General features: G+C 41.9%; 1 protein-coding gene across 3 annotated transcripts in view; it reads left to right on the forward strand.

The window, feature by feature from the left end:
* The window catches only part of ATP8A1 (ATPase phospholipid transporting 8A1), a 245,376-nt gene that overhangs the window by 127,662 nt on the left and 103,715 nt on the right, over nt 1-13,999 (forward strand). For all 3 annotated transcript variants that reach the window (XM_084625418.1, XM_084625417.1, XM_084625419.1), the window contains one exon: nt 8,753-8,892. In XM_084625418.1, coding sequence (XP_084481544.1) covers nt 8,753-8,892 — 140 coding nt within the window. The remainder of the gene's footprint in view (nt 1-8,752; nt 8,893-13,999) is intronic.

A 13,999-nucleotide genomic window follows, 5' to 3' on the forward strand; every position in this document is an offset into this window, starting at 1 on the left:
AAGATTTTGATTTCGACATCCAACACATCTCAGGAGCTTCTAACAAAGTGGCTGATGCACTCTCCCGTGAAAGTTTCCCAGAATCAACTGGTTAAAATCGTCCTTGAGATGTGGAAAATATTGTTAGTCTTTATGTACTTGGTAGTATATTTAGAGATGCATGTGTCTTATTAACTCTGTTTTCCTAGAGCTCCAGGAAGAAATCCCAGCCAGTGTTTCACCCTAGCTGAGATTTGGGGGGCGTGTCATAAATATAAAGGGAAGGGTAAACCCCTTTGAAATCCCTCCTGGCCAGGGGAAAGCTCCTCTCACCTGTAAAGGGTTAAGAAGCTAAAGGTAACCTCGCTGGCACCTGACCAAAATGACCAATGAGGAGACAAGATACTTTCAAAAGCTGGGAGGAGGGAGAGAAACAAAGGGTTTGTGTGTCTGTCTGTAGTCGTCTTGGCCGGGGACAGAACAGGAATGGAGTCTTAGAACTTTTAGTAAGTAATCTAGCTAGGTATGTGTTAGATTATGATTTCTTTAAATGGCTGAGAAAAGAATTGTGCTGAATAGAATAACTATTTCTGTCTGTGTATCTTTTTTGTAACTTAAGGTTTTGCCTAGAGGGGTTCTCTATGTTTTTGAATCTAATTACCCTGTAAGATATACCATCCTGATTTTACAGGGGGGATTTCTTTATTTCTATTTACTTCTATTTTTTTATTAAAAGTCTTCTTGTAAAACACTGAATGCTTTTTCATTGTTCTCAGATCCAAGGGTTTGGGTTTGTGGTCACCTATGCAAATTGGTGAGGCTTTTTATCCAACATTTCCCAGGAAAGGGGGGGTGCAAGTGTTGGGAGGATTGTTCATTGTTCTTAAGATCCAAGGGTCTGGGTCTGTAGTCACCTAGACAAATTGGTGAGGCTTTTTACCAAACCTTGTCCAGGAAGTGGGGTGCAAGGTTTTGGGAAGTATTTTGGGGGGAAGGACGCGTCCAAACAGCTCTTCCCCAGTAACCAGTATTAGTTTGGTGGTGGTAGCAGCCATTCCAAGGATAACGGGGGTAATATTTTGTACCTTGGGGAAGTTTTGACCTAAGCTGGTAAAGATAAGCTTAGGAGGGTTTTCATGCAGGTCCCCACATCTGTACCCTAGAGTTCAGAGTGGGGGAGGAACCTTGACATGGACCATGTCAAGGTTCCTCCCCCACTCTGAACTCTAGGGTACAGATGTGGGGACCTGCATGAAAAACCTCCTAAGCTTATCCTTACCAGCTTAGGTCAAAACTTCCCCAAGGTACAAAATATTACCCCCGTTATCCTTGGAATGGCTGCTACCACCACCAAACTAATACTGGTTACTGGGGAAGAGCTGTTTGGACGCGTCCTTCCCCCCAAAATACTTCCCAAAACCTTGCACCCCACTTCCTGGACAAGGTTTGGTAAAAAGCCTCACCAATTTGTCTAGGTGACTACAGACCCAGACCCTTGGATCTTAAGAACAATGAACAATCCTCCCAACACTTGCACCCCCCCTTTCCTGGGAAATGTTGGATAAAAAGCCTCACCAATTTGCATAGGTGACCACAAACCCAAACCCTTGGATCTGAGAACAATGAAAAAGCATTCAGTGTTTTACAAGAAGACTTTTAATAAAAAAATAGAAGTAAATAGAAATAAAGAAATCCCCCCTGTAAAATCAGGATGGTATATCTTACAGGGTAATTAGATTCAAAAACATAGAGAACCCCTCTAGGCAAAACCTTAAGTTACAAAAAAGATACACAGACAGAAATAGTTATTCTATTCAGCACAATTCTTTTCTCAGCCATTTAAAGAAATCATAATCTAACACATACCTAGCTAGATTACTTACTAAAAGTTCTAAGACTCCATTCCTGTTCTGTCCCCGGCCAAGACGACTACAGACAGACACACAAACCCTTTGTTTCTCTCCCTCCTCCCAGCTTTTGAAAGTATCTTGTCTCCTCATTGGTCATTTTGGTCAGGTGCCAGCGAGGTTACCTTTAGCTTCTTAACCCTTTACAGGTGAGAGGAGCTTTCCCCTGGCCAGGAGGGATTTCAAAGGGGTTTACCCTTCCCTTTATATTTATGACAGACCTACAAAGCGTAGGTCATCATCATCATCATGTTCCCATTATGCTTCTGGCGTTTAGGGCAGCGACAAAACTCCTCCACTCCTGTCTGTTTCTGGCAAGTCTTTCAATATTTCCCCAGCTGTGCCCCACATTTTTCAGCTCGGCTTCCACAGCTCTTTGCCATGTTGCTTTCGGGCAACCTCATTTTCGCTTGCCTTCAGGTTTCCATCTTATTGCTACTCTGGTGATGGAATCAGTTTCCATCTGAAGCATATGGCCAATCCATCTCCAACACCTCCTGGCAATGACCTTCTGAGGTCTTTTCCCCCAGTTCATCACTAGATGTCAGAGGAGAGCTCATTCAAACCCTTCTTACATCAGTGTAGGATGACCACACAGTTTCATAGAGCTATAGGGCCTAAAGGGGCCATCAGAACATGTAGTGTGTCCTCTGTATACCACATGCCATTATATTTCTCCCAAGTACCCCTATGATAAGCCCAAAAACTTCAGTTAGACCAAAACTTTCAGTCCCCAGGAAACTAAATATTGTGTGTCACAGGCAGAGAACAAGAGAGACCAAGATACCACGTAATGTCAGAGGCCACTACACTGTTGCATCAAAGCTTAGTATTCCTAATGCTGTCAAATTGCCAAGAAATCTAGAGGAATGTTAAACACCATTCTTATTCTGAAGATAGTTAAATTAATTAGTGTGCCTTGTACATAAGAGGTATACGCTGTTGTTCCCCACCCAGCCTCTTCCTTTATATTAATTTTTACTGTCCCGATTCAAAATTTCTATTGCCATGTTAGTTTATAAGCCTCAATACAGCTTTGTTTATTTTATTTATGAAGCTTCTTGATTATTTAAGTAGATGACATTAAGCTCTCTAGAATGTAATTTAGATGCAAATTAAAATGCCAAAATATAGTGGTGTTCTATATTAGAGGTACAAAACCAAGCATTTGTATGTCAGAAAATTTCAAAAGTTATGTTTTCTCCACTATACTAACTGAGCCATGTTTGCACATCCTATATATGTCATAGTATGTTTTCATAATCATTAAGTACCACACCAAATAGCCAAATGTCTCAATGAACATTCAAAACATTTGGAAAATTGGGAGCTGCCCCATCAATCTCTTAAAGTTTGTTCTTAGGATTCTTCAACCCTGAATTTTAACCATCAAAACTTGCTGAGGCAGCTTCCATGATTATGGAAAGCCAGCAGCTTATCCAAAACTCTTTGCTTTTGTAGTTTAGGATTGAGTTGTACATTAACTCTGATCCTGCCAGCTCTTAAATTCCATAGGACTTATCGAAGTTCTGCAAGACCAGAGCTCTACATCTTGAAGGACATATTGAATCTTTGGATAACTGAGCTTTTGGATATAAATGTCAGTTCACGTTTAAAGCTTGCATGTACTATTTGGGGGTTGGCAAAAAGAGGGCTAGGGAACATTAGAGGAGTAATATGATCCTTTTTGCTGGAAAGGCCAGAGGAAACATAACTGAAGGACATAAATCCACACTGTGTAGAGGTCAAGCACAGGAGTTTATTACGTACAGCGCTGATGGAGTGTCACCTCGCTTATTAGGCTCAGAGACACTGTCAATCAATTGATTACAATGGAATATATGGATTTTCCATGGGTGGGGAAAAGTGACAGGGTAGGCAGTCCGACAACCCCGGATAGGTCTAGCAGCAAGACATGATAGCACAGTAGCCAGTGGTCAAAGGTTATATAATGTCTCCGCCCATGGTCTTAAATTAACAAATTAATATTTAATTAGTACTTTAATTAATGTATTAGTATAAAATATATATGTTGAATTCTGATTTGGGGTCCATAGACAATCAAAGGAGCTACTTCATTCCTAACAGGTACATATCTAGGGGTAAAAGCAAAGAAACAGTAAAAGTATATGGCAATAAAGATTGTCTTTCAAGTTGTTGATTTGTGTTTTTAAGGCAGGCATTGGTCCCTGGGAAAGGGAGGTGGGAGGAGGCCATATCTTATACTGACATGCTTTAACCTTTCATAAACTCAAGGTTGGATGTGTGGGAAGAACATCTCCCTACAGAAGAAACTAACAGAAACAGGGCTTCTTTGTTCTAGTTGAAACTTTGAATAAGACACAATTATTGCCCCCAATATCTGGCGTTTTGATGACCAGGCATATCTTAGCAAAAGCAAGGTTATCTTTGGTTATTCTGCTTTCTCTTAGTTTTTGCTAGGCCTCTTGACCAAACTCTGGACTTTGGGCCTGTACACAAATCCATATACCAGGTTATTACATCAGCAATGGATTTTAACCCTTGAATAACTATTTTTTGAAAATTTAAATGTATACATTTTACCTTTTTAAAACTCCCATATTTTGGGTAGAGGGTATCTACTCCTTTAGTTCCCTTTAGCTCCTTATTGATGAGTGAGGAGAAAAAGTCCCTGTTACTGCTGATATTGAATAAGAAGACAAGTCAGGATGGGGACAAGAATTTGTCACAATTCTCCAGAGACCCATCACTCCTCGGTACAAGAAATCCAGGCTAGAATGGCTGTAAAAGATGATTGTTGGAATTATTTGAAATTATTAATATGGGAAACCACCAAACACTAATTTAACCATAAATTCTTAATTAAATCCAAAGGCTTATACAATTGTTCTACACATGCCAAAAAAGCTGAAATAATAAGCAAATTACTACATCCAAACAATAACAAAATATTTATAAACATTTGATCAAGATACTTACAAATGGGCTAAACGCAGGGATGCTTAGACATATATTGGTAAGTGTAGCGGAGTGGACACCCACTGGGGCCCAGAGGGGTTTAAGATAGCCCTGGGAGAGGGCTGGGGCAGGGGAAGAGCTGGGCTGATTAGCATAGCAGCTGCAGCTGGGGGCCATGCCCCAAACAGACCCAGCGGGCCTTATAAAAGCCAGGGAAGCCAGGAGCAGAAGAGCACTCTCTCTCTAGCTTTGAGAGGGAGGGACCTGGCTGCAGAGACCTAGTTCGGAGCAGGGCTGGGAAAAGGCCAAGGGAACTCTGGCCTAGGAAAGCCCCAGGCTGCAGGCCTGGGAAGGTCTATTAGGTGCAGGGGTTGCAGGGGCAGCCACGGGTAGGCAGAGGCAGCAGGTCCAATCCCAACCTTGTCTGTGATGAGTGGCTCATACTGCAGTCTGCCCTAGGGCCTGGGGGCTAGCAGGTGACTGGCAGGAGCCTACGACTGAGGCGAGGTAGGGATAGTGCATAAGGACAGAGTCTGCATACAAACTGGAAATAACACCAGCAGATCACTTTGTGCATTCAAAAATTCCCAAAATCCATAAAAAAGAGCAGAGATGCATATTGCTATAGATTACCATTTTCATGTCCAAACACTAGAACCAGTTTGCACACAAAAGATGTTCTCGGAGCCTGTTGGAGCTCTTTAGGTCTCAAGAAGTCTGAAGGTGTTTGAGTGGTTATTCCTTGACTTTAGCAAAGCTTTTGACACGGTCTCCCACAGTATTCTTGCCAGCAAGTTAAAATAGTACGGGCTGGATGAATGGACTATAAGGTGGATAGAAAGCTGGCTAGATTGTCGGGCTCAGTGGGTAGCAATCAATGGCTCCATGTCTAGTTGGCAGCCGGTATCAAGCAGAGTGCCCCAAGGGTCAGTCCTCGGGCCAGTTTTGTTCAATAACTTCATGAATGATCTGGACTGCACCCTCAGCAAGTTTGTAGATAACATTAAACTGGGAGGAGTAGTAGATACACTGGAGGGTAGGGTTAGGATACAGAGGGACCTAGACAAATTAGAGGATTGGGCCAAAAGAAATCTGAAGAGGTTCAACAAGGACAAGTTCAGAGTCCTGCACTTAGGACGGAAGAATCCCATGCACCGCTACAGATTAGGGACCAAATGGCTAGGCAGCAGTTCTGCAGAAAAGGACTTAGGGGTTACAGTGGACGAGAAGCTGGATATGAGTCAACAGTGTGTCTTTGTTGCCAAGAAGGCTAACGGCATTTTGGGCTGTATAAGTAGGGGCATTGCCAGCACATCGAGGGACGTGATCGTTCCCCTCTATTTGACATTGGTGAGGCCTCATCTGGACTGCTATGTCCAGTTTTGGGCCCCATGCTGCAAGAAGGATGTGGAAAAATTGGAAAGCGTCCAGCAGAGGGCAACAAAAATGATTAGGGACTGGAACGCATGACTTATGAGGAGAGGCTGAGGGAACTGGGATTGTTTACTCAGCGGAAGAGAAGAATGAGGGGGGATTTGATAGCTGCTTTCAACTACCTGAAAGGGGATACCAAAGAGGATGGATCTAGACTGTTCTCAGTGGTAGCAGATGACAGAACAAGAAGTAATGGTCTCAAGTTGCAGTGGGGGAGGTTTAGGTTGGATATTAGGAAAAACTTTTTCATTAGGAGGGTGGTGAAGCACTGGAATGCATTACCTTGGGAGGTGGTGGAATCTCCTTCCTTAAGGTCAGGCTTGACAAAGCCCTGGCTGGGATGATTTAGTTGGTGATTGCTCCTGCTTTGAGCAGGGGGTTGGACTAGATGACCTCCTGAGGCCCCTTCCAACCCTGATATTCTATGATTCTATGGTTCTGGATTTGAAACTCTAACAGGTACAAAGATCACCTTCCAAATATGAGTGCAAATGGATGCACTTACATCTTCCTGACCATGAAGACAGTGAAATTAAGAAGACTTTATTCAGTTTCAGTACTACTGTTCAGAGCCTGTGGGTAGCAGTGAAATTGTTGAGTCCTGTCAGTGTCATTCTCCAGAAATCTAAACATCTTAAGACAGGAAATTAACAAAAAGGCACTCAAACAAACAACCTTAATTATTCCCTGTGTCCTTTAAAATCAGTTTAAGCTAATGTGGGTCCACACAAACTAAAATACCTTACTCACAATCTCAAGGGGTTTTGCATGGTGTCTCTTGAGGACAGAATTAAGTTTTCTGCTCAAGGAGAAACTTAATTATGAAGAGTAACAGCAAATAATGACCAATTAATAATAATAAATTAATTTTAAAAAAATCTTCAAATGTAGCCTGTATGCAAGCGTTTGCTCAGTTTTGACTTTATGGGAAGTTGGAAGAATCTGTGACAAGGCAGAGTTAAGATTGTTTGTTTGGATACCCTCACTGTACATTTCCATAACTTAACACATTTAGATTTGAGTTTAACCGTAACTCTTCCTGGGTTTTAAGATAATTACATTTCAGTAATATATTTTACACTAAATTACTGATTCATTACTCTCAATCTTAACTCTATTTTAAATTGTTTTGGTCTAGGAATATAAACAGACACACACAAACTCATACAGAGAACAAAAATTACAGATAAGAAAACCCATTTGCTCAAATTTTCTGCTTAGCCATTAGTTGTGATTTTGTGAGTGGAGAACACTTTTTTTGGTACACATTGAAATTTTTTTTAATAACATTAGGATTTACATTTTAAAAACTTCTTGTACGCTTGTATACATATGAGCCCCAGTGCATATGTGCAAGTCAGACAGTTGTGCATGAATGCTTATGCAAACCCATCTTGTGTACATGTTGTACGTTTTGTATATGCATTTCAGGCAAGTTGACATTGTGAAACATTTGAGCCTAATATTGTAGGTTTTAAAAAAAAATCTGTAAATGTTACAATTGAAAACGGTAACAGGTATTTCAGAAAATCAGCTTTTCTTCACACAATTTAAATTAAGATTGATTAAAATAATGCTTAATATTAATATTGTTTTTGAAAGTTTTATTTCCATAGTTTACAGATTGTGAGCATGAGATCATTTGCAATTTATTACTCTGAAAATATTAATTCTTCATTTCATTGCCTGCGGTGGGACATATTCATAACTTGAAAATTAAATAGTTAATTTAAAAAAAATAGTTCTGATTTTGTCTTGACATATGTATGTCCAATTATAAAATAAAGATTTATACTTTTTATCTAGAAATATCTATTTTATTGCCTGCTAATTTAAAGTATTAATGTGGTGAATGACAACTATGTTCACAAATGGCAACGAAAAATCCCTAGGATGGCTTGGGCACAAAGAGGTGACAGTAAAAGGAAGCATGCTGGCTGTTTTATTCTTCGTATCTCTTTCTATACAGGAATTTTTTGTACTGTGACATTGACAGCCTCTCATATAGAAGTGCTGCACAAGTATAATATCGAATGGCACCACTATGACTTGACCAAGTAATAAAATAAGTTGAAGTAGTTCAAGACCAGTTTGCATTGGTGCAGTAGGTTAGCATCAGAGATTTTTTCCCATTTCACTATATTGATGTAGGTATGCTGGTACAAATATTCCCAGTGTAGATAAACCCTTAATATATTGTCTTGTCTTGTATTCTTGAAGCAAGGGGCTTTTGTGACATGCACCAGTGAGTTTTTTTCTTTTATCTGTCTATTCATAGTAAATTTAGCTTGTTAACTACGTATTGTTAGCACTACACAGAAATGAATCTACACTACACATGCATCCGACAAAGTGGGCATTCACCCACGAAAGCTTATGCTTCAATATGTCTGATAGTCTATAAGGTGCCACAGGACTCTTTGCCGCTTTTACAGAAATGAAGTAATTTCTAACTATGAATTGCTATTCTTACGGTCTGTTTACTATTTTAGGTTTAAGAACGCTCTGTTTTGCTGTTACTGAGATAGCAGAAAGCCAATATCAAGAGTGGCTAGATGTCTATCACCGAGCTTCAACAGCTATACAAAACAGAGCACTGAAGCGTGAGGAGAGTTATGAACTAGTTGAAAAAGTAGGTGGAGATGACTGGTTTTAGTTATGTTTTTGTCATATAGTACATGAAGTTTGAATCGTCATTTCGGGGTGAGACTTGGACAAATTAATTTTATTTATATAGTATGATTACCATAGTCTTCAAAGTTTAATTCAGAACATCATCTAATGAGGTAAAGACTTCTACTAATTCTAATTCTAAAGACTTTATTATACACTAAATGGCAAGTAGGTTAACCATAAAAAAAAGTTTTTTGGGGTTTTTTTTGAGCTGTATATTTTCAAGAACTTACAAAAGCAAATACTGTGTTGATATATTTAATCCTCTGTTTGTTAATCCTTTGATTTATATCAGAGGTCAACATAATTGTGTTTTTGTGAGTAATAATTATCTATCTTTTCTATACTCTCCATGTAACATCAGGGCATAGTGTAACTTTCTGAGGTGATGTAGCACACTGTATGGTCTTTCCTCAGCTGCCGGTAATTTGTCTTACTGGGTCTACTAGTACCATCACATATTGTCAGACATGATACATATGTTTAGCTGGCCTATTTCTAATTAGTTAGGCTAGCCTCTAGATTTTTATGTGCTAATTACATGGTGTGTATCTATTTATACTATATAACATTTCAGTCAAACCTAGGTGCTAGTTTTGCCTGCTCATTTCTCACTAATGGTGGAATTTTCAAAAGCAGCTAATCAACTTTAGAACACAAGTCCCATTGAAAGTCAAACGTTGTCTAGGGGCCTGACCCAGCTGCTACTAGAGGCAATGGGAGTTTATCCTGTGAACTCCTAAGGTGGGTTTTTTTTAATTGCACATAAGGGAACTAAATGCTCAACTCCCCTAGGCACTTTTGAAAATGCTTTCCCCACACACCATATTAACCTCTCCCACTCTCCATGGCATTTCTTTACATAAAAGTGGACGGTGGAAGCAAGTATGCATCCCATTGCATTTTGATAGTAAATGTTTTTCACATTTCTATTTGCGGTGTTGTAGCGGTGTTGGTCCCAGGATATTAAGGAGATGACGTAATGAGGTGATATCTTTTATTCGACCAACTTATGTTGGTGAAAGAGACAAGCTTTTCAGGTAAGAAGAGCTCTGTGTAGCTTGAAAGCTTGTCTTTTTCACCAACATAAGTTGTTCAGTAAAAGATACTGCCTCGCCCACCTTGTCTCTTTGACATTCCGTTCAGGATTTTGTTGAACTGTTCTAAGTGGTTGAAGTAAGGTGGTGTTAAGGTGTTTCTCCTTGTACTTTGTCCCCAGAAGGTAGTGCTTCTTTATTATATATTACTAATACTGATGGTTTTATGGGGAAATTGTAGTAAAATAGTGCTTCATGTATTGCACGGGTAGTTAGGGGTGGGAAAGGGGAGGATGAAACAGGCAGTTTGCAATGGCTGCTCCTCACAAGAAAGCAGACTGTATCATCCCCTCCCCCAGCAGCACCAGACAAAAGCCAGTCATACAACCCTACAACACCCTTCTCCACTCCCATTACCCAAGGGCAAGCAGTAGTGGGAGGACAAGTCCCAGACTTTGGACCCAGATTAAGCATGTGATTCCCTTCCCCTCATTCCCCACTATTCCCTGTAATATGAGGAAGATAGGGAGGAAAAGAAAAATGTGAAGCAGCAGCCCCCACCTTCCCAAAGGTAAAGAGATGGGTAAATGGACAAGGAACATGGAATTTGACTCAGCAGCTCCTGGATGAATTCTCCACCACCCTAACCTCTGATGAGAATGTGCAGTTGTGATAAGTGTACAAACAAATTGGGTACTTATTTTGCACATACATTTGAGTCTAAAACTTTTAAAAATTAGACTCCTAGAATTCAGAACGCTGAAAGCTGCTAAGGAGCTGGCCAGGAGCAGGATTGTCCAGTACACTGTCCTTGCTCATTCCCTTCCTCTGCCCAGACTTTCATTCTTCAGTAGGGCAGTGCCTATAAAAACTCCAACCAACCATCCTCCCATACTTCTGAATCTTTTTTTTTTAACCACAAAAATGTATGTGGCTCGTCTTTCAATACTGCTGTGTCCCTACAGTCTCACTGAAATCAGTAGGAGATTCAGGAGCTGATTATCTTTTAAAATCAGGCCTATTTTGTTTAAATGTCATTTGCCTTTTTGAGGGCTGCATAATTATCTGAAAATCTTACAAGGAACAGCTGAATTACCTTTTAAGTCTTTGCTTATTGGCACTAACAAAGGTTCTTCTTTCAGTGGTCTCTGCATATTCCCACTTTTGGGAAATGGTGCCCCAGGCATCAAGCTGCAGAATTTTTCTAGTAAGCAGAATATTGGGGCTACTTGCCCCTCCCCTTCATGGAGGATTCCAACGGTACAGAAGGGTCCCAACCATCCTTCAGTTCAAGTGCTTGCATTTGCCCATTGCACTGTAGGTGTGTGTATGCCTCATGCACTAGCGCTGGAGAGTTTTCCCTATCAGAACCTGTAGGGGTGGCCCTGCCCACCTCAGAGTTCCTTCTGTTGCAAGCAAGAGTATAAAGGGAAGAGATGCCCCAGCCCTCCTCTAGTTCCTTTTTACTGTCAGTGATTGAAGCATTGGTGTTCCCTATGAACAGTTACTCAATCTGCATAGCGGTACTCAAAACATTCCTCGGAGTTTTTTTTCTTCTATTTTAATAATTTTAAATTCTTTCTTTTGACTTGGTCCTCCTTTTGGAGCTTTTCCAGTGCAGTGGGGCCCTGGACCCTACATTGTACCAGGGGACTTACGCCGAGGTCCCTGGAGTTCCAACCTTGTGCGGACCGTAGGAAGTCCATGTCTGTTAGTGACTGTCACTCCCACTGCCTCAAGTGTCTGGGTGAAGGCCATGTCAGAGATAGGTGCTCAATCAGTCGTGGCTTCAAGATTCAGATGAAGCTGAGGGAGAAGCACCTCCACCAATATATCTTCATGGAGGCTGCCCTTAGACCAGTGTTGGATCCCCCTCAATTATCTATGAGAAGATTGGAATGAATAGGCCAATCAAGCCTGGGGTCTAGTATCATCTCAGCCCCACTGGGGACCTATTAGTTGTTTTGAGGTATGCCTCTGGCATCCAAATCTACATCATCTCATAAAAATAGATCTCCCAGGAAGGATGCATCCCCCACCTGCTATGAGAGGCCAGTGACGGTTGATACCAAACAGCCTCCCAAGTCCCATGCAGTTGATTCACCATTGCCAGCTTCGCAACAACCATTGGTACCACAGCACTTACCACAAGACCAACCCAGGGAGCAGTTTCCCATGCCTCTGCTTCAAGCCTTTTCTTCTTCTCTGGGTGAGGCCCTGGTACCAGAAGCAGCATTCTCAGTACCCACTGGTTGTAAAGTATATCAGGAGTTACTTAGGAGAATAGCAATCTCTCTAGGCATCCAGGTGGACATTCTCCATCCAACTGAAGCAGGGAAGGTGTGTCCCTGCCTATTAACAAGGCTATCTTGCAACTGTCCAAAGTGATCTGGTAGACCCCATCCTCCATTCCTCTGGTGGGCAAGCCAACAGAAGTTCCATTCCCTAGGACAGAATGGAAATACCAGGTTCTGTCCTAGGAATTTCAGCAGGTCCATCTACATCCCACCCCCAGTTCATTAGTTGTGGCCATGGTGAATGCAGGAAGTCATCATCACTTAGGCTTCCTCCAGGACAAAGATGCGAAAGAGCTTGATCTTTTTGCCAGAAAAGCTTAGTCCATAGCAACTCTACAATATCAGCTTGCTAATCATCACATCTTATTGTCATAGTATGAATTCTCCAATTGGGAAGCCATATCCCAGTTTGTCACCAAGCTGCCTGAAGATGCAAGGGAGCAGTTCCAGTTGGTTGTGGCTAAAGATCACCTCACTGCTTGTTCGGCTTCCCTAGATGTGGTGGATTCTGCAGCCAGGGCCAGTGTGACACCTGTGACAATGCACCATTCCTTTTGGTTGCAGTCCTCATGAATTCCTACAGAGGTGGAAAAAATGATTGAAGACTTCCCTTTCCAAGTGTGTGCCTTGTTCTCTTCCAAAACAGATGGGGCTTTGCACACCCTAAAGCATGAGAGAGCAGTTCTGAAGTCTTTGGTCCTCTACATCCTGATAATGAAAAGGACAAAATATCATCCTCCAACCAGCCTAGACAGCAGTACTACCTCTTGTGTCAGGCTCACAACCTAAGAGGAGGCAAATGCCTTCCACTTCCTCAGGCTTCAGGCGTCCACAGGCCTCAAAACAGCAGATTTGACTCTTCTACATCGAGGACAGCATGCCACCTAACCTGGATCTATCTGGGCCTTCCCTGCTTACCAAGACAGATTGTCCCGCTCCTACATGTCTGGCAGTCCATCACCTTGGCCAAATGAGTGCCAAGCACAGTGAAATTGGGATATACCCTGGACTTCCTCATTGTCCCCCCCCTTCCCTTTTCCCATCCCTCTTCAGGAACCACTCTCATGAGTCTGTACTAAGAGAAGAAGTGCAGATTCTACGTTCTGTGGGAGCTATAGCAGAAGTGTTCCATCTTCATCAGGGCAGGGAGTTCTTTTCCTGATACTTTCTAATTCCCAAAGCCAGAGGAGGTTTCAGACTCCTTCTAGACCAGGGTGGGGAACCTACATCCTGTGGGCCGGATCCGGCCTGTTGTCTAATTTCATCTGGCCCACGGCAAGTCTCGGCACCCACCTGTGAGGTTAGAGCCATGAGCGCCGGCTTGCACTGACCCAGGCGGGAAGTCCCGAGTCTCAGCGCCCACCTCCCCAGGTGGGCAAGTTCAATGTTTTATATTTCTCTCTCTAAAACAAAAACCTAAATTAAGATGCTTTTTACTTGCGTGTAGCCCGCAATTGATTTTTTTTTCCTCTGGGTCAATGGCCCGTGATAGAAAAAAGGTTCCCCATCCCCATCCGTAGACCTTCGGAACCTGAACAGATACATCAAGAAGATAAAGTTCCAGATGGTTTCCCTGGCCCCAACTACCCCTTTCTCAGATCTGGGGGAATGGTAGGTGTCCTGTAAATCAAAGGCAACATATTTCCACGTGGCAGTCCATGTTCCTGGGGTTCATAGTAGGATACAACCGCTACCAATTCACAGTACTGCCTATTGTCAGCCTGCGGGGGGT

Source organism: Lepidochelys olivacea, assembly GCF_965140295.1.
Source record: "Lepidochelys olivacea isolate rLepOli2 genome assembly, chromosome: 4".
NCBI lineage: Eukaryota > Metazoa > Chordata > Testudines > Cheloniidae > Lepidochelys > Lepidochelys olivacea.